Genomic DNA, 23,991 nt, shown 5'->3' on the forward strand with positions numbered 1-23,991 from the left:
TTTGGATGACTTGAATGCTAATATTCAGACTCAGTTACAAAATGTAACCAGCATGAATTACTACAGATTTTATCAAACATGTTCAGTTGTTCCCATATGAATGTAAAAAAGAATCTTTTCCTTAGGTAGACATTTTTATGGATGGGAGATTCCTGACATAATGGGGCTTTTTTATTAAACTTGAGGAGGAGACATCAGAAAGTTAACTATCAGGAAGGTAACCAGCATGAACTCTGATTGTGGCTGCACTGTAAATGTTTCTTTTCCAAGTCAAAAGTAAAAGATGTAGCCACAAGAGGGAGGCAGAACTCCTATGCCAGTATAGTAACCCCAGTAGAAAACAAATCAGAGAAATGTGTTCTAAAATTTTCCCACTTTGAGCTACAATTGTCCAGCAGCTCTCACATTGAGAGCAATGACCATTGGCTATAACGTCTATAAAAATGGGCTCACAATGCATAGCAATCATTAAATTAATGTAGGCTGAAAATTAGTATGTAATACATAATTTTCTTAAACCTAAAAATTAGGTTAGAAACTACTTCAGGAGAGATTTTTTTCATGTGTTTTTTTGTAGATAGGATGGAAAACTGTCCCTATTCTTCAAAGGTATATAGTTGTATTCTTGCCAGGCTCTAATATAGAAGGATCATTTTGTTTCAGGAAGGAGAGTTTCTATAACAATTTGCTTCTTAGCAAATATAGCACAAGGATGTATTTAAACACTTCCATGGAACCTAAGCAAACAGATAAGGCACTATCCTCAAATGGTGTTATTACTTATCCTATTAAGTACTTTCACTGGACAACAGGCCTTCTAGATCCAGTGAGCTCAGCAGAAAAAGCAATTTGTATGGAGGGAGAGGGTAGGTCTGGTGTCTAGTTCATGCTCCAAGGACTATTTCCATAATATACTCAATAGAATTTCGGAAACTGCAGTCAAGGATGAACAAACCCAGTCAGTACCCTAAGTGCTCAAAGCCTTCAGTTCTTTTCAGTCTTGAATTGTCTCTACCTCTGTACTTACCCTCTAGGTAGTCTCAAACAAGGAGGAGAAAGGGACCCCAAACCCATTTGCTTCCCAGCAGTGCAGTGTTCTGACCAGTGCACAGGTTTATAGAATAAATAAATACTCATTCTGAGCACAGCAGCAGGTTGGAATCTTCAAGAGGGGGAGAGTAGGAGAATGCCTGGCTTGGAAACCCAAGCTGGACTAGGCTGTATAGAATTGTGGTAGTTTGAGGCACACGCAGGAACAGTAGGTGTCTGCAGACATCTTTCATGCAAATTTATGAGAGCTTCTGGGAATTTTGGTACTCCCAGAATGAGGCAGTTGCATGGGGGTTGACCAGATGGGAGTAGTGGGCTTGGCTGCCCAGACTTGGACTGAGCCCCAGTGGCATATCTCGGGACAGTGGGGGGTGGCTGTCTTTTAAAACAGCGGTCAGAAAATAAAAAGATCAAACTTTTTTGTCAACTTGTTCTTCCCATCATACAATGCATAATTGTATAAGTCTATGCATGCCTATACAACACACACATATGCTTTGTTTTTTAATAGACAATAGTTAAATGTTAAATCCTTTTAGAAGATTTTCTGCTGGAGGTATTTAAAAAGCTTTATGGATGTAAATTTAAACTGAATATGTGCATGACTGCGCATACAAGTAAGGACTACTTAGGTGGAAAAGATTAGTCAACACAACTGAAAAATTAATTTCTCTCTTGTCCTTTTCTCAGCTAAACATGGAATCAGCAGAGGTAGTCAACTCTTAAACCCAATTTTGAGATCTAATTGTTTTCCAGTGTGTTAACAACAGGCAAAATTCTGCATGGGGTTCACAGGCCTGAAAATCAGAGGCTGCTCAATGCAGTGGGTCAGTGGTCCAGGCAAAGATCTGGCAGTGATCACTAGACAGCAACCATCCCTTCGCTCCTGTGAACCCAGGGAGCGTGACCATGGAGCTAAATGCCTTATTGCTCCAATCCATGGTTCATTTCTCCAGGTAGGACCCACACCACAAACCCCAACTTACCCAGCAGAAATGTCACAGTCAACTCACATTCATCATGCTGTGTCTGTTGGTCCTGTACAATTTGAAAGCTGATTTTGACAATGTGGTTCAGTTCCAAATCCAATTCTATTTGTTCACAAGCCTTCCAATCTTTCATAACATTCATATGGATTTTTACACTATTTTTTCCCAGGGTCAGTCTTTGTAGACTGGGACTCCCCAAGTCACATTTTTTTGCATAGTTCCTCATTTGTCACAGGTCATGACGTATTAGCACACATTTTTCTCTGCTGAGATTGTAACTTCAGCGTATCTTATTTTGCCACCCGCACTCCCCTGGGTGTTCCTCTCACACCAACTGTCACTTCCTGACTGCCAGGGCAAAGGGTACCTGTAACAGCTTGGGGGGGGGAAAAAAGCCTGCTAACTGATACATTGAGAAGCAAGATTTTGACCAAAGGGAGATGGAGATGGGGTGCCATAGTGGTCAAACTCCCTTAGTCTCAGCTGAAAACTGTCTGCAGTTTTGCTTTTGTTTCTCTAGACCTGAACTCAGAACTCTGCTACAATTCTGCCTGCACTGGTGCACTGACATGAAGTTTTCCCATTTCATTCCCTTTTAATCTGAGTACTCCCTGTATTTGTACAATTGCTGAACTGACAAATTTCTTTGCTTCCACAGGGGAATTGAGCTCTTCTTTTCAGTCCTGCATCAGGGAAACCTTTACAAAAGAGGCTCTCAATTTAGGAAATTACTCTCAGCTATAATCACCCTGTATTCATCCTTTTCCTTCAGAAGCTCTTTAGGCCGAGCTGACTGCTCCCAGTTTATCTACAGCCTGTGGGGCAGTAACAAATGGGAGACTGCAGAAGGCCTCTGACCAGGGAAGGACAAGTCTGCCCAGACCCCCTTAACCCCAGCATGTGTCTGCCCCTTGCTGCAGCACCCCAGTGCTACTGCAGGCACTAGTATAGTCACACCTTTCCATCAGGCTTTGCTGTCCTGTTATTCAGGGCTGAGAAAGACATGTTTCTTAGCTGGTGTATGAAATACTACTCCAGTTACTTTATATACAGCAGTTGCTGTTAAGCTTCTGATACTGTGACCAAAACAACAGGAGCTTTTTCTGTGACTGGTGTGCTTCATGGTTCAGACACATCTGCTGTGACCCAGACCTGCACCTAAGCCGGAATAGTGGGCTGCTCCTCCATCTTTCGTTTGACCTCAGCTGACTTTCAGCACCTTTTGTCTTACAAATTTTCAACATATCTGGACTAGATGGTGAGGGCAATCATGGCAACAAAGAGCAGTGAGAGAAAATTGCGGTGTTTTTTCTCTGCAAATGGTGCTATCTCACTCTAGGGCACACATTTGTTTGGGTACACATTGCAGTGGCACTCTGATTTCTCCATCTCCTGTAGGGTGTTATTTTGGCTTTTCTCTAAGAACTGCACTATTGCCAAGGAACTCTGAGCTCTCTGGTTTCAAACTCTCATTTTTGTCTTTAATTTTCATTTAAAACCATTTTGTATATTAGCAAACTATCATGTTTAATATAATCCTACCCTCCCAATTTTATAGGATCATTTCCAAATGTCACTGAATATCTGAATTATAGTAAATAACCTGCTATTACTACCAGCCCCTGAATCTTTTCAAACTTTTCTTTTTTCTTCTGGCTGACCTGATTTAATCTTGAATAATGAACATGAGGCATCATTCCCTGTGTACCTCCATTTTCTCATACTGTAAAATGGTTGATTTACTGTCAGTTGTACTGAGGCTTCCTACGGAGAATGTGCTGATCTCAAAGCAATAATCTGAACACCACTTATGGTGGGTATCCGATTTTCTTTGGTCAAGAGTGCCCAGCTCTTCAGTCTCATATAGGGAATGCTTTTGATAAAGACAGCAGACTGAAGGGGGTCTCAGTGACTGTGAGAGAAGTGTAAAGATGTATGAAATGATACATGGCTTACTCTACTTCGAAAGAACACAGGGGATCATAGCAGAGAAATCCATAAGTACTTTATACTTGCTTTGCAAACAGATGTTCTGATCACAGGAAGACACCACCCTTTCAGGTACTCCTGGCTTTATGGTCAAAGAACAGAAGAGACCATTGAGCAGAAGCTTCAGTCCTCAATTACTTTGTTTCAGGATGGTTTTGTTCAGATGTTGGAACATCTTCCATATTATGTCAGTACTGTTCCACACACCTGTTACGTGGCTCAAGTCCTAGGCCTGCTCCATTTCCTTTGCAGTCTGTCTTTTAATCTGGAGATCAAATTAAATAATCTCTTTACTGTATGCAGTCCCATTACTTCTATTTATATTGTTCTTTATGCCATTCAAAACATCACCTTTTCCTCTTCTGAATTCAAGGCCTCTGATTTATCAGAATGTACAGCACATATAACTTTCAATTTCACAGTGAAAATGAGGATATGCTGTTTCATCTTAACATTTATTTAAGTTTTCACATAGTTTAAACAAAACAACATCCCATTTCAACTGATAAAATGAAAAGACAAAAAAAATAAACCACTTCTACGAAGTTAGCCAGTGTATAGACTTACTTATTTTACAAAACAAAAAGGAAGGAACATGTTACAAAATAATAATCAAGCCAATCAATGTCAATAGTGCAAAGAATGAATTGCAAGTATGAGAGAGAGAGAGGGAGGGATGGTAGGACGGATGGGAGGATGGATGGATGGATGTGTGGGTGGCTGGCTGGCTAAATAAAACAGGAAGATTAGGAACAGTTGTGCCTGTTACACACAAAATTTTGTGTCTCAGACATGTCATGATGTAGATTTAACTTTAGTGGCAGAAGATGGTAAGTACTTCATCCATAAGTGATCTCTTGTGTGCTGCAAATTCTTGCCCTGGCCAGTTCTGGAGATGAATATAGCTATAAACACCAACTGCTAAGAGTCACTTAAAGGAATTTTTCACTATCTGGAACAAAGGTGACTTATCAAGGGCTTGATTACTGCACTCAAGGGCCAAGGAATTACCGAAAATTTTACGCAGGCAACAGAGTAAGTACCTCCAGGCTGAACTTTGTACACCTTTTCCTTTGCTCTTTTACATGCAATTGCTCTCTATCCTGGAAGGTCAATGTTCAAGAGGGACTTTTAGCAGCTACTAAATAATGTGGACAGAGAGACCAACAGGTCTTATTGATTAAATATGTCAGCCAGTAACCCACCAGAAAAGGAAAATTTTTTATGCAATGTTTCTGATGATACAGTTATATCTGTCTCCTTCATAGGATAACTAAATTCGAGTCTAAATAAAAACTAGAACAAAAATAACAGAAGTCAGTTATAGTATTTATCATCTGAATTTACACATTTTCCTTTTCTAGCAGAGTGTCCATAGTTAATAAATGCAAGAGGCATTAACTAAAATACACTCAGCTGCCTGGAGATGTTGTTCATCTTTACCTCTTGTGATCAAAGACACTTTATTTTTCTAGGCAAAATTCCATACAATAGCTCAAGTCTTACCACAGTACAAAAATTAAACAAAACAATAACGAGAAATAGAAAGAGGGCTGAAAGTAAGAATATCTTCAGGGAGTAAATGTATGCTTACCTTGAAGGCACATTTCCTGCATGGAGTGTCTGAGTACTACAAAGCTTTCAAATAAACCAAAGGACAGTGATTGCATTTTTCTCAAAAGAAGTATTAATCTGAAACTAGTCAGAGATTTTTCTGCAAGATTTAAAAAAAAAAAAGAAAAATCATCCCCACTACAGGCATAGCTTATCTCTAAATAATTTCAGCTACTCTCAAAACTCACATAGCTCAGATCTTGTCCCTCACTCCCATCAACAGTCTGTTCAGATTAATACTATACTCATATGGATGAAGAGTATATGGTTCATGTACATAAAGTTCGTGCATGACAGTATCTAACACTGAAAAATCGGCACAGTTTAATCAATAAAGAACAGTGGAAGCCTCATTAAGGGCACTTAGGATCCCAGTGTTCAAATGCTCAGTGCTTGTAATGGTGCTGAACTGGTGACACCAACGCTAGATTTTCTAAAGGTTTTGGTTGTGAGTGTTTTTTTGAAAAATCAAACAACTAACTCCTGTCCTTTAACAGGAAATAAGGTCTTTTGAAACTCTGTCTGAGGTATTCATGCTAAACTCTTGAAAACTCAGTGGGAAGAACATCCAAAAAATGCTCTTTGGAGATCAGAATGGATTAAAATGACTTTCATATAAACCAGAACACTTTTCCAGTTTTGCCTGCTTAGCTCCATGAGGATTGGAAGAGATACTTCAGTGTACAACTAACTACAAAAGAAAGATTAAATTCAGGTCCATACTCTTTCTTTCATTCATTGATTCTGAATTTAAGAAAAAGAATCAATGATAAACTGGTAGAAAAATTAAGTAAATCCAGAAACCTCCAGTATGTTTATCGTTCAGTTTCTGGGGCATGAAGTATTCTGTGGCTGAAATATGACAGAGGCTAAATGGCTTAAGAATTCAACAGAGATGGAAAATGATATTCCTTTTATTTTCTTCCCTCTTTAAGGAGTACAACATAAATTTATTTGTATTACCTATCTGTGTGTCCATGGGCTGGGGGGCAATAGGCAAAAATTAAGACATTGAGCCTACAGGTCAGAGTAGGAAATCCCCCAACCATTTCTTTCACAAAACATTCTCACACTTCCTCAGTAACATCTCAGCACTCCTTCAGCTTGGTTTTCTTGGATTTCTTGCTGATGGGATTTCAGAAATAGTACACTAGGAGCTGTAGTGAAAAACAGGAAAAATACCCAGAAGTTCTTTGACTGCCTTTGAACAGAAGAATGAATTTTTTAGAGAGGAGTTGCCATGCAACTCATCACAGCCAGTCTGTAACAGAGCTGACAATCAGTCACAAATTCAGCCCCATGCTCTTCGGGCTGAATCATTTAATAATATCAGTAATTTTAATCCACTGATCTCAAAATTCCTCATAAAAATTAATAGCATTCTTCCATTTACAGAAGGATGCTGCAAATGTTTAGTACTAACTGGTGTGCTCTGAGGAGCTCCCTGGGCTCGAGTAGGGCCACCTGCGACAGAGTATCACATGTTTATTAAGAAGTCCTAGAAGGACTGAGACTTTACATATTTACAGTGGTGTACCTGTGTTAAGTATGTATCACTAGGATGATATAGGCTTGAAATTTAGGTGCATATAAAAAGGCATTTATAAGTTCTCTATAATTTGTTTTAAATTCTACAACTACCAGTTTCAGACTCAATGTAATTAATCTCATGTTTTATTTGGGATTTTAACATTGTAGTAATTTTCATAGTAGTCACGGTGAAAGTATTAAATCAAGAGTGTATTAATTTTCTGTTATATTCATTGTAAAATAAAATAAATTTATAAAAAAAGCTTTCATTTTAATTCACTATGATTTTAAATTACATTACCAAGGCTTTCCAAATGTGTATTTTAAAGTCAGTAGTAACCTTTCAAAAGACAAATGATTTAATAAATTATTTTTTTACATTTAAAATTACAAGACAAAATATTACACAAGCCACAGAAACAACTAAAAATAGGTACTTTTAACACTGTTTTCTCTGAAAATATATGTGAGTGATTTATGTCTTCTGCATTTTTATTTAGAAAGAAGTTTTAAGACTTGCTGTTACTTCCAGCCAAAGTGGGGATTAAAAAAATCTCCGTAATAGAAGCGTGTTGTTATTTTTTCGAAAAGATTTTGGGGCCCAGTTAATGGGAGTATTATGAAGATACAAGTTACTTATATTGTAGGTTCAAGAAAGAACATGAAAATAATATTGTGCTGCATGGACTTCCAAGGATTTTCAGGAAAGCAAACAACATTGTCTCTTAAAGTAATTGTGTCATGACATTTTCAATAACCACCCACCTTACCCATCCAAGAAAATATATAAACCCCCCCAAACCCAAAACTAAGCCCCCATGTTTTTCCCTTAAATATCTTTCTAGGCAGGAATGATCTAATCCTAGCAAAGTCTCTCCTGTATCTCCTCTATTACAACACACATTCCCTGTTGCTAGCAGCCATAACCACGTTCAGTCAAGATATCAGAACAGCTCAGAATAAAAAAATAAAATTTTCAAGAAATCGCAGAGGCTTTCTTGTAAGTTGTGCAGACCCCATGAAAATGTGCACAATGACGTCATTTTGGGGGATGAGACAGGAAGGGGTGAACAGAAGAACAGCTACATAATCGTCTGTCCTGTCTGTAGTTCGTCAGCTTAAATGTAGAGATCATTCTCTATGTTTATGTTGCAGAGTGTGTTGATTCTCCAGAATGATGCTCAGGGATTTCACTCTGTTGACCACTTCAAAAAGGAGATTTTATATAATTTTTCACTTGATGCTACCTGGATTTTATTTTGGCAGTTCAGAAGGAAGTGATTCAGTCAATGACCAAACCAAAAGGCATATAAATAAAATGCTTAATGTAGGAGGGTAAGATTGTAAATGAGATAAAGGCTGCTTTCTGGCTGTGATGGTTGCCAGACCATACTTGAGTGCAGAACCTAGATGGTGAAGAGGCAGAAAAGGCAGGCTTGACTCTACAACTGTACTTGTATCCTTCCAGAAGAAGCCCAAGGGTCTGCTCCAAACAAACCGCTGATGAGCTTCTTCTCAAAGTATGGATCATCACACAGCAAAAAATAATACTCTTCAGAGTATTATTTTAAAAGTAGTACTCTATAATTTAACAGAAAAATACCCAAACCCTGCAAGTCCTTTCTTTCAGGTCTGTTAGTTTTACCACCCCTCTTGGGACTTGCAGACTGATCTTCCTTCACTGCGTAGCACATTCATTGACATTTGCTGTATTTTCTCCCTTCAGATCCTCATTCAAGCTTTTTTTCTGCTCTATTTCAACCTGGCAGAAGAAAAAGAGGGAGAACATTTGTAATGAGAAAGGAAAACAAAAGAGTCAAAAATCTTCCTCAGTGGCAGTTTGTGTCCTGCTCAGGTGAACTGAGAGGGTTGTGAAGAAAAATAGACTGAAAATCAAGGAAAGTTGGATTTTATTTACTATAAATATTTTAAGTCTAATCCAAGCAGTTCTACAATTCAACAGTGTCATGAAATCATTTCCAGAAAAGATAATGCATGCAGAGAACTGGTATCACATGATTTTTTATTCATTATCGTTCCCAGATGTACTCTGAATCCAAACCCAGAACCAAATCTGCAGATGATAAGTGGCCTCCTAAGTGACAGCAGAAAACCAGCCTAAATTTTAAACTCTGCAAAGACTGATGTATAAAGCAAAGAGATTAATTTTCTAGAAGATCTTGAGTTGGAAGGGACCCATAAGGATCATCAAATGCTCCTTGAGGCACTGCCTAACACCAACCCAAACATCAGCACCCTCCCTGCTGTCCTCAGGTTCAGAGGTGCTTTGACTTAGAGATACCAATTTGTACTGCTACAGGGCTAAGGGTATCTATATTTGGGTCCTAAATTTCTACATCTCTGAAAACTCAGGAATTAAACACTGTTTAATTCTTAAAAGGGATACTTAGGAAGATCAAATACCATCTCCAGGGAATTTAAGAGACTATTAAAAATGTAATTACAATTACCAGTAAAAATATTTGCCATGAGGATCTTTTCAGACTCTCTCATCATTGCTCTTAAAGAAGGCAGGTAGGATTCCAATTTCTCTTCCGAGTGTTCAGCTAACATGCAAATTTACTGAGATTCTTGGCAGGTATATACATAGTGTACTTTCCCATCTGCTCCTCTCCTTAGGGCAGGCAGGAGGAAGAAATATTTAAGCAGAGAAATAATGTGATCCTTTTGTCTGCTGCAGGACTCCCACTGTAGCACTCTCACTGGAGGAGCTATGAAGAGCAGCAAAACTCCCTGTTCACACTTGTACCATATCAGCTAATCCCCAGCAGCTGGCTGTGTGCATGCTTTTTCACAGGCAACTGCAAGCAAATTTATTTCATCTTTGCTGAAGAATAATCCTGCCTGTTTGCCATGAATCAGTAGCACATGGGTGGCACATGGGTAGCTACTGCAGACAGCCTGGCATGTGCCAAATTCCCACCTCATTTGGCCATGGTATTTTATTTGTCTGCTCACACTTTTCAAGACAATGAAAGTATGCAGCGTAACCATGGTGATTGCCACATGCTCAGTGTCCTAGTTAGGACAGCTGAGATCAGTTCATCATGGTGGGTGTAACCCAAAACTGTATTCTATAGCCTTCCATGTCATTTCCCAGAAACTAGACTATTGTTGTCAATAGACTATTCGCACCCTCTGCCCATAGAGCATGGTGGGTGTAACCCAAAACTGTATTCTATAGCCTTCCATGTCATTTCCCAGAAACTAGACTATTGTTGTCAATAGACTATTCGCACCTTCTGCCCATAGAGCCTGACTCCTCAGGCTATAAACTAGGTGTTAAGAGGCCTGTGAGATAGGAGGATGTTTCTGTCCTCACACCCTTTGTGAACTCCCCGCCCTGAGGAGAGTACCAAGCATTCCTGCCTGAACTGGAGGATATATAATCTTGGAGTTTTGGAACATTTTTCAACCCACTCGTGGGATCCAGAGGACGGCTGCATCTCATCGCTCTCAACCAGACTTAGACCACCACTGGACTGCGATCACCAGTTCTGGCCAGACTGCAGCAGCTCTCCCACCAGCAGGTTCTTCCCCTCTCCCTTTACTTTGGACTCAAACAGGGCCCAAGGAACACCACTTTGTTCAGGCCCCAGGGTACTGGGTCATACATTTGGGTTTTTGTGGGTTGAGACCAATTGTTTGTTTGTATTATTGTACTTACTGTATTATTTTAATAAATTGTTATTCTGATTTATAATCTCTCCTTTGAGTTGGGTTCATTCCCCCTGCTGGTTAACTTTTAAACCAGCACACTCAGTTTTACCTTGTAACTGTAGTGTGCTGAATAGTTGACCCACTTCCTCACATCGGTCTTGTCCTCAACAGAGATGGACCGAACAGCAGCTTTGGATGCAGAAGTAGTGGGCATGTCAAACTCCACATCGACATAGCGGACAAAACTGGAAGGCACTTCCCGGTCAGAGCCAAGCTCTAGGTGACAGAAGAAGCAGTGAGGATGGCCAGAAGCTGGAAAAAGAGAGCAAACAGTAATGCAAGTAGCGTTGGATGAATGAGAAAACAACACCTAGGAGAAAGCAGCATCATTAAGCTGCAGGGAACCGAGAATCTCCCCAGGTGAACTAGTTCATAGCAAGTGACAATATCTTACCTGTTTCAATGCTGTTGAATTTACCAAAGTAATTAAACAAAATGCAAAAAGGACTGCCAATCACTCTAGTTTGCTTTCAGTGGGTGAAAATACAAGAAATAAATTGAACACAGTAGGGTAAAGGTATTTGTCCTCTTCTGGTTCCTTCATTGTCTGTAACATTGGGGCACTCCTTCTGAAACGTTATGAAATTATAGCAAGGGAAGGAGGGATTTGGAGATATTGCACATGCATTTGAAATTTTTATCCCAATTTTTAGCAAAAGAAAATGTACTGGGTAAGCTTAAATAACTTTCCTGGGTTCAAAAAGCAAATTTATGCAAAGCTACAGAATAACTGTTTGTTCCTCACTCTCACCTGTGACATGGTGGCTAATTATTAAAGGTGGCAAGGTGACGTATTTAGTTCTGTCATCTGTTAAAGATAACCTTTGTTATTATTTTTCTTCTTTGGTTTGCTGGACAGCAGTTATGTTTAAAAACTAAAGCAGGGAATTCTAGTCAAGCTAGGTTGGTTTTGTTTCTGACTGCTGCCATCCCTAAGCTTTTGAGCAAGTAATTTAATGTGTGTGCCTCAGTTTCTCTGTTTGCAAAATGAAGATGAAAGCCTTCAAAGCCACAAAGGGCTTTCTGATTGAAGAGATTCTATTACCTATGTATGTGTAAATGAATGTATAAATAAATGAACAGAATCCTTGTCTGCCACTATTATAGGCTTCAGGATTTCAGGTTACTTGTTCACTGGAAAAGTTCTTCTCCATACAGATCAGCAAGGTGTACAGGACAGAGACAAGGAAGGAGGAAAGTAGGCAGAGTAAAGAGAACTGGGTGGGGAAAGCCCAGAAACTTGCCCTGGGAAGAGCAGGAATACACCTGCTTAGCCCAAAAGTCAGCCTTGTTAAGCTGAAGCTTGAAAAGCAAGATGTGGGATTTTGAGGTATTACTTGTCCCAAAAGGATGGAATTGAACAGTCTTTAGAGGACTTAGGCATTGCAACATCCCATTTGACCTCTGAAATAAAGCCAGAAAAAAACTTCGCTCAATGTAAGTCTGGGCAAGAATTTCATCTAGAGTCAGCCTCATATTTCAAAACAGTCTAGACAGTTTCCTCACCACTAGAAGGTGCTCTCTGGTACTGCATTATGAAGATGCCTAAAAATGGGTCATTCCTGATTCAAAAAATCTGTGTTCAGCACTCAGTACTGGCAACCAATTCCCAGTCTCAGGATTCCCATGCATTCGTACCTCTTTCCTCACCCTGTGCCACTCTGAGCAGAATCCTCATTGTAATCCTTTCTGCTCATCTGCTTTGCCATGCTTTCCCCCTCCCTTAGTTTGCCAGGGGTTGCTCCCTCCTTCAGACTGGAGACCCAGCAGCCCAGGAGAAGCAGCTCTGTGCTCCAGCACAAGCCCCATCCACAGCTACAAAATGTTAGGCTTGTGCCGCTACACTCCCGATCTGGTATGTGTTTAGATGCTTTTGGGGTGGGTATGTGTGAAGGTAACACTGGGAAGTGTTAAACTGGGCTTAAGCACACTGCATGACAGGTGCTTTGGAGATCTGAGCTTTTAAACTCTTCTTTTAAACTCTGGACACATGGAATTAGTGACCTATTTTAACATACCTAATGTGGATATCCATAGGCTCAAAAAAAGAGGGAAAATAAGGAGGGGAAAACAAAGAGGGAAAAAAGGTAACATCCCCCCAATGCAATTAACAAGGTAATTTTTCAATAATTTAATTTCTTCTAGAAAGAGAGCCCATTAACAGAAAAGACCATGCACAGCAGTCAAAAAATATGGAAATTATTAATTTAAACCAGCTCAGCATGGTAGACAACAAGGTGAACGGATTAAGAAAGCAACTCCTCCACTGAAGCTTTTGCAAAATTACTTAGCACATCAGTGTTCTTTAGTGTCCTGGCTGTGAGGCCCACAAGGCACAACCTCTACAGACTTTGTTCAGCAGGCTTATTCAGAGTTATTTCTCTAACGAACAGGTACACTTTTCAGTAAAATCAGGAGGAAATCAACACACAGCTTTTGTATGCACATCTTGTTTCCTTGAGCTTCTAACATTTTGTTCTGACAATCAAGGATCTGATAATACAATTCATATATACGCATGTTTTACTGTGATTGGGTGGAACCTTTTCTGAATAACTCAGATGTCCCAACATGTTTGGATTAAAGGATTTAATTTACTTCATAAAGTATACCAGGCAGCATGCCTGGGATACACAGCCAAACTAGAGAAAAGTTCAAATCCAGATTCCAAGGCTCTGCATAGAGGATACATCTCTGCTTTGCTGAAAGAGCGTTTTCCCACGATTGAAGACTGTTTAGAAGTTTCCCTAGTATTCTACTGGTGGATTAAAAAAACTCCACATGTGAAACCCAGCCAGCAGCAATTGGAGCTTTGCAAAGTCTGTAAATAGGCTTTCTTTATCAACTCTTTTGATCATATTAATTTTGAATATGAAAAGGGCAATAATGTTTAACAAGCCATTTTGGACAGGACTTCAGCAATGTGCTCAGTAGAATCCAGTCCATAGTTTTTCCTTAGGTCAAATCACAGTCAGAGTATGCTCTGTCCTTCATTGGTCATATGCTTTTCAATGTTCAGTCATAAGCAGATGCTTTGGCTACAAAATAATACAGACAGTGCTGATAACACTGTCACCTAGAGTGAGAGTGCAAAGGGCCCCGTCCCATTAGAAAGCACAAAAAGAAAACATTTGGATAAGACAGCAAAGCTGCTGAAATAATTCTTAACAATTTGGGTGCTTAGGATTCCATAACCTGAATACAAGCAGTGAACTTCAGGAGGGACCAGCTCTCCTCCTCAGCGGGGCTGTGGATGGCAGGGCTGATGGTGTCACGGGCCTCACGTCTGCACAGAGCCTGCATCAGTCCTCATTTGGGGAATGGAGGGAAGGAAGAGTTCCAGTTGGCTACCTGGAGACCTGTGGAGTTCCTGGGACTGTGTTTGCAAGCAGTGTGTCAGAGCACAAACCGTGGATGAACAAAAGGTCCCTTAATTTACGTGCTCCTTTGAGCACGACTGGCAGACAGGCACGTGTGCTGGAGGCAGTCATGCAGTGCACGTGCCCCAAGTGGTGTGGACAGGTTGTGTGGCCTCTGCTGGCAGGGTGAAGCTACAGGCTGTGGCCACTTGCAGCATTTCCCCCAGCTGCAGTGTGATGCCACTACCTCCCTCCTGCTCTGGAGTCCCAGGCACCAGAGCAGTTCATTAGCAGACCAGATATTTACAGAAGAACCAGAGTGTTCTTAGAGATGAGTGGCAGGTGTCACTAGTTTTATATTTAGTGCTTGAGAACTGCATCATTTATAAGGACTTTGAAAATAGGTGGAGGTGGGTTATTATACGACTTATGGGTACAGCTGGATACAGCCAAAGCTGCCCAAGGCTGGGAGTAAAACCCCACACCAGTATCACATGGTCAGAAGTGTGTGTGGTCCATCAGGCAAATCTAAGGAGGAGTGGTAATCAATGCTTTTGAGTACTACTTATATATACCCCTTTGTTTGCCACATACTTTGAGAAAGGAAACCCGTGGGATGAAGTACCATCAATAAATAGAAATAGTTCATGAAGGGCAAGGTCAAATTTAAACTATACTTAGCCTGTCCTGTCATCACTTTGGGATTCCCTCCCTCTCACATACCTCATGTGTCTTGGCCAAGACAGTGCATCCAAGGCCCTTCCTTTCCCTGAAATTACATCTGATCTGACCGGAGGAGTGAGGACACTTTCTTCCTCTGAGGATGTAAACAAACACTAAAATACTGTCCTGTGTTCTGCACTGATGGATAGATGCTCTGTGGCAGAGGTCCAACAGCAGCAACAAATCTGTAATGCATTTCCCCCTGTCACAGTGTATATACAATAAAGCCTCACACTGGGAGAGATGGGATCAGGCCAACAAGAGGCACTCCCTCAGAGTAACAATGGGTAAGGAGCATTACCTTGCAGAAGGCAGTAGAGACAGGAGTTTTGCCTCTTCTCCTGGCATGTTACTGCTACTGGCATGTTCTGTGATTGTGTTAAAGTCTGGGGGCTTTAGTTTCCCCAGCTGTAATATCTATATGGTATACTGAGATCTTTGGAGAGAAGATGCCACAGAAGGCCCAATTTCACAGCATCTCATTCCCAGACCTCCTGCAGATGGCACAGTGAGATTTTTAACAAGCATGTTATTGCTCATAAACAGTCTAAGATTAATTTTTCATTGCTATATTTTTCTTGAGTTTCCAAGCTCTGTCTTATGCCCCACACTACGGGAAATATGGAGCCTTCCCTTTTGTCAGTGATATCCCTCCAAATTTGTAACCTATGGTGTAAACTAGTGTCCTTGGGCTGAGATGTCATCCAGAAGATTAGGAGACTTGGATCACTGCATTGCTGACACTATAACTCAAACTCAGGAAAAACATATGTCCTTAGAGAGAGCCAAATCTGGTACGACACTGAATTTTCCTCCAGGGAACACTGAATACAGAAACCCTCCTAGTCACCCAGGTGCACTACTACAGCATACTAAAAAGTGCATCTCATTTGTAAAAAGCTATTTGAGATCAGAGAAGCCAAGAAGTAGAATTCACTACAAATAAAAATAAACCTGAGTTGTCCACCTTTATTGTGCACCATGGATGAAAGGTAGGAAGTAGAATGATTGGTAGCAATGGCCAAAGGGAAAAGTAGCTTGCCTACATTATTTGAATGTTTAATGATGAACATGTTACTAGAAATAGAAAGATTTGTGGATTTCATATTGGTATTCTCTCTCCAGGTTCAAGTTGTAATTGCATGTCTGCACTGCTTACAGAAGCAAACTGGTGTTTGGAAATTTCTATTTTTTTAAATGGTTGAGCAATATCTTCTGTTCTCTTACAATCCCCATTCCTGATACTTTATAGGCAGTAATTGTGGCATATGCATTGAAATATATAGCATTGTCCCAGTATGCTTGGCAATGCATGGAAGAAATCACATGTGCTGGATGGAATTACAGCAATTTTTCTGGCCTTGTCATTCAGCTCCATAGCATAGGATCTTGCCTTTGCAAGTTACCCAAAAAACCCCTGCTTCCAATAGCAGTACTGAGCATACAGTGATGTTTGATGCCTAAGTCTCATAATCATAGAGTCATAGAACCATTTAGGTTGGAAAATACCTTTAAGATCATCAAGTCCAACCATTAACCTAGCATGAACTTAGTCTACCACTAAACCATGTCCCTAAATGCCACGTGTACACCTCTTTTAAATACCTCCAAGCAGAGACAGAACATGTCTTTTTGCATCTGGAAAACCCAAAACTGTTTTTATCATTAGCTACATTTGTAGGATACATAAAACTATTGCGATGAAGGGTCACATAAATGCTTCAAGCAACTAATTTATGTCCTTTAGTATATTACAGAGGATGCTTTCTCTCTCACCATTTAAACTCACCATTCCCTATCTTCCAAAATACATAACTCCTTTTAGTTTACTCCTGCAGAAATGGTATGCACCACTCACCTGAGTTTTTGTCAGGCAGTCGGTTTATCCTCCATACAATGGAATTAAAGGCGTGCTCATATTTGGCAGTTCCCAAAGTTACTCTCATTACTGGCTCAGAACCAGACAGACCAGTTGATCCGAAAGTGGCTCCCTTGTTCACCTTGGCTTTCAAAGATTTCTCCCCCAGGACACTCTCCCTGCGGAAGTTCTTCACCCACTCATTTGGCACTGGGTAGCGGATCATCACGTTTTCACAAGGGACCTGAGTTAAAGGGTCATGATTGGAAGAGAATCCCGTGGACATCATCAGCCAGCTCTGCACCTCCACCTCAGCACCATTGATGCTGGCAGCTGTCCTCAGAGTAAAAGGCAAAGTTTTCTCAGCAAAGACAGTTCTGAATCGCATCAGTTCAAACCGGCAGGCATCCAAAGGGTTGAACAGGATAATACGGGAGTTATTAAACATATCCTCATCCACACATGAATGGAACTGACAGCTGTATAATTTAATCCACTTAGTGGTAGTAGTGGGCATAATATCCTGCCTTGCAACTATTTCATTCCCTTTGATCAGGATATCATTAAGGCCCAGCCTGCACTCTGCCAGGCCAGAAAGGAAGCTGAGAACATAGATATGGGTCAGCACACAGTGCTGGAGAATCGCACTGTCTCCCTTGGCCAATATGCCATGAAACTCATCCCTGACATCAACAGTGATTTCTTCTTCTTGATAGTTCAGTCCCACTGTGCTCAGATCTGTTGATGAAGCTGGCAAGTTCATCAGCGTGTCTTGCACAGCAGTGATGAAGCTAAGGAAGTCTTCATAATCTGTAGTCCCAAGCTTGATAATTTGCTCTCTCTCTGCTGTGTGTGCAATGGCTGGTTTAGGCTGATACTTCTTTTTCTCCTTGTACGTTGTGCGATCCAACCGCACACTGTGTATCCTTCCATTCTCGTCGTAGTTCTGGAGTTTGCGCTCCGAAATCTCATGATTGATTTCCAGTTTGAGTTCCCGGAAAGGTTTCTCTAGCCCCTTCTCATAAAAAAGCTGTATACATCCACTCTTGGTCAGCTTGACATATATTGGTCCCCAGTGCCTGGATGACATAATATTCTTCTTCTCTGGGATCCTGAGCATCATTGGCCATCCATCCTTTGGCTGAGCTGGTGCCAGGTTAAATAAAGCTGCATCCAGATCATATGGCATCATGGGGTCATCATCAGGCAAAGTAGAACTGCTCACATGATCTGGGTCTCCAATCTGGAGTTGTTTGAGCTGCTCTACAGCATCTGTGTGGGTTAGACTTTTGTTTGCCTCATGGAAACTGATGGTATCAGGCTCTTGATGGAGAATAATGAGAGAGTCTCTTTGGCTTTTGCTCGGAGCACTGGAGACAGAAGAGCTTTTGGAACGCCTCTCTCGCTCCTCAAAGAAGGAGCTGAATGGATTGATGGGTGAGGGTTGGACATCTCGGAGAGATTCATCCAGAAAGGGATTAGTAGCACTCCATGGTGGTGTTTCAACAGAAGGCAACTTGGTTAGGGAGGAGAGATCTAGTTTTTGAATTTTAGAGAGGTCCCCCAATGTGCTTTTAGGACGTTCTCTTTTCTTCAAGGATGTAGTGAGGTTAAAGTTAACATCTGGAGCCTGTGTTTCTGCAGACAGGGTATTTGTTTTCAAGGGAGAAAGGTTCTGTGGCGAAAAACTGACTTCATTGTCATCAAAAGTCACCCAGCTGGGAAAGCGGACTGTGGTTGGGGTAGACGAATGCCCATTCACAGAGGTGTTGTTCAGCTGCCAGTTGACAGCCTCCATATCTATCTCTTCATCTTCCTGGAGAGACGAGGAATTGTCTTTAAAAAAAGAGGGGAGGGGAGGAAATTTCAGCTAATTATTCTGAAGTTACCTACTTCTCTCCGCAAAAAGAAAACCACAGTCTGCACAAGTCTGTCTGCATGCTCATGGAAGGCCTATTCATCTAAGATAGTCAAAAGACTTGGCTAAAATGCTGAAGAGTTTGACAAGAATTAATGAAGAAATAGATAGTTGAACACAGAAAAGGAATCCAGGAAGAAATGAAAAAGGAATGACAGCAATGATTGTATTGATCTCATCCCAATGTAACAACCTAAAGGAGAAAATTAGTCCATATGTTGTGGTGGTTTTTTAAAACTTCCCTCTCTAAATTTTCAGGATGAATTTCTTCTCTACAGTTATATTCTGCTATTTGCCTGTAGTGTTCCCTCACTCTTGTCATAATTTTTTCCCTTTTCTGACCCTATGCCCTTTGCTCTATAGAAGAATCCAGTAGGAAGAGGAATGACCATTGAGGAAAAGCACTTCTCCAATCTGTCCCCACATACTTGTCTGTGCATTTGATGTTACCACAAAAGCACACAGGGATACGGTGAAGGCACCATAAAAGGTGCCTAGCTGGGATTTTTGCCCAGATTTTGTTCCGTAAGGAAACTCTTTGGCCTACCCAGTGAAAAAGAGTCTGACAGTCCTTGGATGTCTCTGAAACATCTCTTGGAGAAGCTGTGATCTATGGATTTACGTTAGGATAAGGAAAAACTTAATTTTGACTTGTGGAAGCTCTCCTCATCCTCTGTCAGAACATGGCACCTTTGACTGCTGTGTTCATAGTCTCAGGCTCTGCCAAGACACTTTGTAGAAGCCTGCATCACACTGTGCTATTTCAGTCCCAGCTCTTCTGCAGGAAATTGCTGCAGTGGTAATAAAGGGTTTTCCAATATGAGCACAATTTCTCAGAGTTCAGAAATTAAATGATTTTCTTCCCACTGTCTAATGAATCAGTGCTCCTAAAAATGAGCAGCCAGCATGAAATTATACTCTGTAGCTGCACCACAGGTTTGCACTACATGATACAGCAGTGTCCTTTTTGCTTCTCCTAGACATAGAGATTCCATGTTTTACACAAGTCACTGTTCTTCAGTACAAGCAAAAAAGTAAGTGTAAAATACAGCACTTTGGTATGGCTGTGAACCTGTGATTTGAGCATATTTTACAATATCAAAAACAACAACAAACTATTTAAGTCATTATTTAAATTGCCACCAGTTCCCAAAAAAGATGAGTTTGATTTCCATTCTGCCTCAACCATAATAATAATTACTTGCCATTTAAATTACCATTTAGAATATGAAACAGGGAATATTCATGCTAGCCAAAGTTCTACCATAAGCTCATTATAATGTCTTGGGTAACTTGGCATTCTGGGCCTCTGATTTCAGCTATATGTAACTTTACCCAACCTTATGATCTAAGAACAAAACACATCATGCAAGTTCAAAGGGTTATTACATTTGAGAATTATATATGATGCAGAATGATACCAATTTGTTTTTCAATAACACAAAGCAGTAACAAGAATAGAAAGCTTTTACAGACTACCCAGGCATTGCAATGTGTATTTGAAAAGAAGTGCTCTATCTCAGTTTCTCAGATTTTCTTCTCTACCCTGCCATCTCACCCCCAGCTTTGCACAGTGCCTGTCTGTATCCCTTGCTACTGGTCACACCACTGGGTACAGTGGGGAATTCTTTAAGTCTTGCCACAATGTTATAAATAGATTTGTGAGGCAAAAAAACCCAAGCCAACAGACTGTTATCCACAACCACACCCTGAGGGAGAAAGTAATAAAAAACCCACAAAGAATAATCTGATGTTCTGATCCTCAGTCCACACCAATATGTTGTCTCATGCCTTTCCAGGACTTTGGTCACCAAGCAAGTAGTCCTTCAAGCAAAGCAAAGGCAACGAACATATGTGTGTCTCTGGTTTTATAGTATTTCTCTGAAAACACTGCCCATTTCTTTTAGGACTTCTGAAACTCCTATGTTTATAAGATCAGGGTTGCTTAAGGGCGGACCATCTCTTCTCTGCCTGCAATTATAATTTTCCCCTTTCCTGTATCTTAACTTTTGAACTGCAGAAACTAAATGTGATTCCACAAAGAAAGTATTAACAGCCCTGGTAAGTCTGAGAGGCAGATGAGAAGACCTCCTTGAGAGTCCATGTGAAAACCATACAGAAATCACTTGAAAAATTTCTTTCTAAACTGAACAAGTTTTATAAGATGCATTGCTTTTTTTTTGATCCAGATGACCAGAAATATAGTAGAAGCATTAACAAAATATGGTTTCATATTACCTATATGTAATTTTATTTGCTGAAAAAAAACAATAAACTGTTATTTAATTTGATACGTGGAAAGGTTAAATCTGGGAAGTGAAATAATCTTTCTTTCCCAAACTAAAATCAAAAGTACATTCTTCTGCTGCCAAAGAACTATATGACTGGGTTTACAAATGTTTGAGGAATACAGAGGTGGTTCTAGAAAATACAGGTTTTTATCTTTCTCTATAAGAGAATGACTAAGCAGGGACGATAAAAATACCAATATGCTAATGCAGCTAAGCATCCAAAGAAAGTTACTGAGAACTAAATGAAATAGTGTGTGTATCTCAAGAGAAATATTGGCACCTCTGCTGCAAAGGCAAATACAGCATGGTTAAAAATCTTGATATTGTTAGAGGATGGCTTAGACAACAACTTCAGTTTTTTCCCTTCTTGACTTTTGATGTGTTCCTGAACATGGGTGATAAAGTTTAAAATACACAAGTCTTTCAATTTGGCAGCACCCCAGGGGCTCTGGGAGAGGACACTTAAGGAAGTGACTCCCTAGGTGAATTTCTTGCTTTCACACCTGTTTTCAAAATTCCTTTCTATAAAAAAATCAAAATGTGTAGATGTGGCACTTAAGGACATGGTTTAGAGGATGACTTGGCAGTGTTAGATTAATGGTTGGAATTGATGATCTTAGAGGTCTTTTCCAACCTCAACAATCCTGTTATTCTAAGAGGATAACTAGCTGATGGAGTGTGGACAGTTTTCAATCCAGAGTGACTCCTGATTGATAGACTAGGCCTGCATAATGGCATAAATGATCAAAAGAAAGCATTTGTTTTTTCCTTCTTGACTGACTTTGCTTTCATAAGAAAATCACTTTGATAGTGATATTTGCAAAAATAAAATCTTTTAATTGTCTGACCTTGCCAGATTCCAACCTGACAGTTAGCTCCAGTCAACAAAACACAGGAGCAGATTTACCAAGGAGGTGAGTGGCACTCCTTTTCCAGTGACACCAGCAAAGTGAACTCTGGGGTGAGCAGCCTCAGGCTGCCCACATAACTATGCATCTCTGCATTTGTCCTCCCATATAAGTGGTGCTGCAATCAGCACTGGCTGTACCTTACTGCATACATGCCTGAACTGCATTACCAGGCCATTAAATAATTTGGACACTTAGGTCCCCAGTCAACAATAAAATGCCAACCAGCTTCGTAAGTTTATTTTTCATCCACAGACCTCTTAAAGCTTTGTTGGCTTCTCAAGTGTTCAAAAATGGTTAATCATTTCAGTATGGTAAACTGGAAAACAGAATTGTTATAATGGATGCAGAACACCTCACTGTGATTGTCCTCTTGTGACTCATACTACAAGGAAAGAAAGCTTTGGTTCTCTTCATTGTGTCATCTTTTCATTTTTCTATTCTGTTAAACCATGACAACTACTTTGGCCAAAACCACCAGGTGGTATCATGTTACTTATGCCTGGGGGAAAGGCAGCCATCCAACTGCTAAAGGACATTGCTATTGCAAACTATTTGTGATCAAAAATGTGCCATGGAAGTAGGAAGAAGATTTGAGAGTGTTACATACCTTTCAAAAAGAAAGGCAGGTAACGACTTTCAGGAATGGATCTGAGAAAATGACTGGATTTTCAAGTTTCTGAGTACTCATGTATTTTGCCTCTTGATAGAAATTAGCTCAGAGACTCCTGGCATGACTGTTTCTGTTACCTGAATATATTAATTTACATTTAATTCAGATAGCTCTACTTTTAATTTTAATCTGTAGTACAGGCATACCGTTAACATGGTTACATCTTCCAGTGGGGTGGTCACTTCCCTGATGTAGCCTACACTAGTCCTTCACACAAAGTAAGCACTGCAAGATTTCTGTTGGCATAGCTGGATCTCTTCTAGGGTTCTTGGTGGGAAATTAATCTACATAAAGTTCATCAGACACTGGTATACAGGCTTGGCCTTTGAAGATCAGCCAGGGCAAGAGGATGCCAGCTACAAAACCTGTAGCGTCTCTGTATAAGCAATGATAGAAAACCAGAAAGTGCAGATAGAGACAGAATCTGGGAGAAATCAAGGACTAGGCTGTTGTGCAGTTATCTCTCTAAGACAAAGGTTATGCTTTCACATAGTTTCTGTAACATCCATATCTGGTCATTTTCTGACTTTTTTTTCCATATCCAAGTCAATACAACTGTGTACACTTTTTGGGGGGTGGTCTGTCGTGTTTCTGATCCTCCCAAGACAGATGACATAATTTAAAAGTTATTTAAGGTGAGTGGGCCATCTCTCTGAAGTGATACAACTGGACTCCTATCTCCAGCCTTGCCACCGACCTGCTATGTGGCTCTGGGAAAATGCTTCATCACTATTGCATCACATTGCAGCTTCTGGTTCTCTTTTCAATTCCTGTAATTTCTGACTGTAAGAGTGTTACATGTGGAACAGTGATTGTTCCTCTGTACTACAGTATCCAGCACACTTCTGAAATTCACAGAACACAGTGTGTGTAAATATCACAATATAAACTGATTCAATGAATAGGTCTGTTGCATCTATGCACTTAAAAAGAGTTTCAAGTTTCATAGAATCATAGAATCAGCTGGGTTGTAAGGGACCTTCAAGACCATCAAGTCCAACCCTTGATCCACTACCGCTGCGGTTACTAGACTGTGGCACTAAGTGCCACATCCAGTCTCTTTTTAAAAATCTCCAGGGATAGAGAATCCACTACTTCCCTGGGCAGCCCATTCCAATGTCTGATCACCCTCTCTGTAAAGAAATTCTTTCTAATATCTAACCTAAACCTCCCCTGGCACAACTTGAGGCCATGCCCTCTTGTCTTGCTGACAGTTGCCTGGGAAAAGAGACCAACCCCCACCTGGCTACAACCTCCTTTCAGGTAGTTGGAGAGAGTGATGAGGTCTCCCCTGAGCCTCCTCTTCTCCAGGCTTAAAATGGAAGGAAGATGTTTTAGGAGTTTGGAC

At 40.4% G+C, this 23,991-nt stretch overlaps 1 protein-coding gene across 2 annotated transcripts in view; it reads right to left on the reverse strand.

Moving 5' to 3' along the window:
• Positions 1-5,455: 5,455 nt before the first annotated feature.
• Positions 5,456-23,991, reverse strand: part of STON2 (stonin 2) — a 58,113-nt gene continuing 39,577 nt past the window's right edge. The window contains exons 4-6 of one of the 2 annotated variants that reach the window (XM_008924935.2): positions 16,854-18,689; positions 10,963-11,165; positions 5,456-8,934 (exon numbers count right to left, since the gene is read on the reverse strand). In XM_008924935.2, the coding sequence (XP_008923183.2) occupies positions 8,851-8,934; positions 10,963-11,165; positions 16,854-18,689 (2,123 nt within the window). In that variant the 3' untranslated portion in view covers positions 5,456-8,850. Of the gene's footprint in view, positions 8,935-10,962; positions 11,166-15,296; positions 15,490-16,853; positions 18,690-23,991 lie in introns of those variants that run through there. The other variant, XR_001921919.1, reaches the window with a different exon arrangement.

This window comes from Manacus vitellinus, unplaced genomic scaffold (genome assembly GCF_001715985.3).
Source record: "Manacus vitellinus isolate BGI_N305 unplaced genomic scaffold, ASM171598v3 scaffold_6_pilon, whole genome shotgun sequence".
In the NCBI taxonomy this organism is placed as follows: domain Eukaryota; kingdom Metazoa; phylum Chordata; class Aves; order Passeriformes; family Pipridae; genus Manacus; species Manacus vitellinus.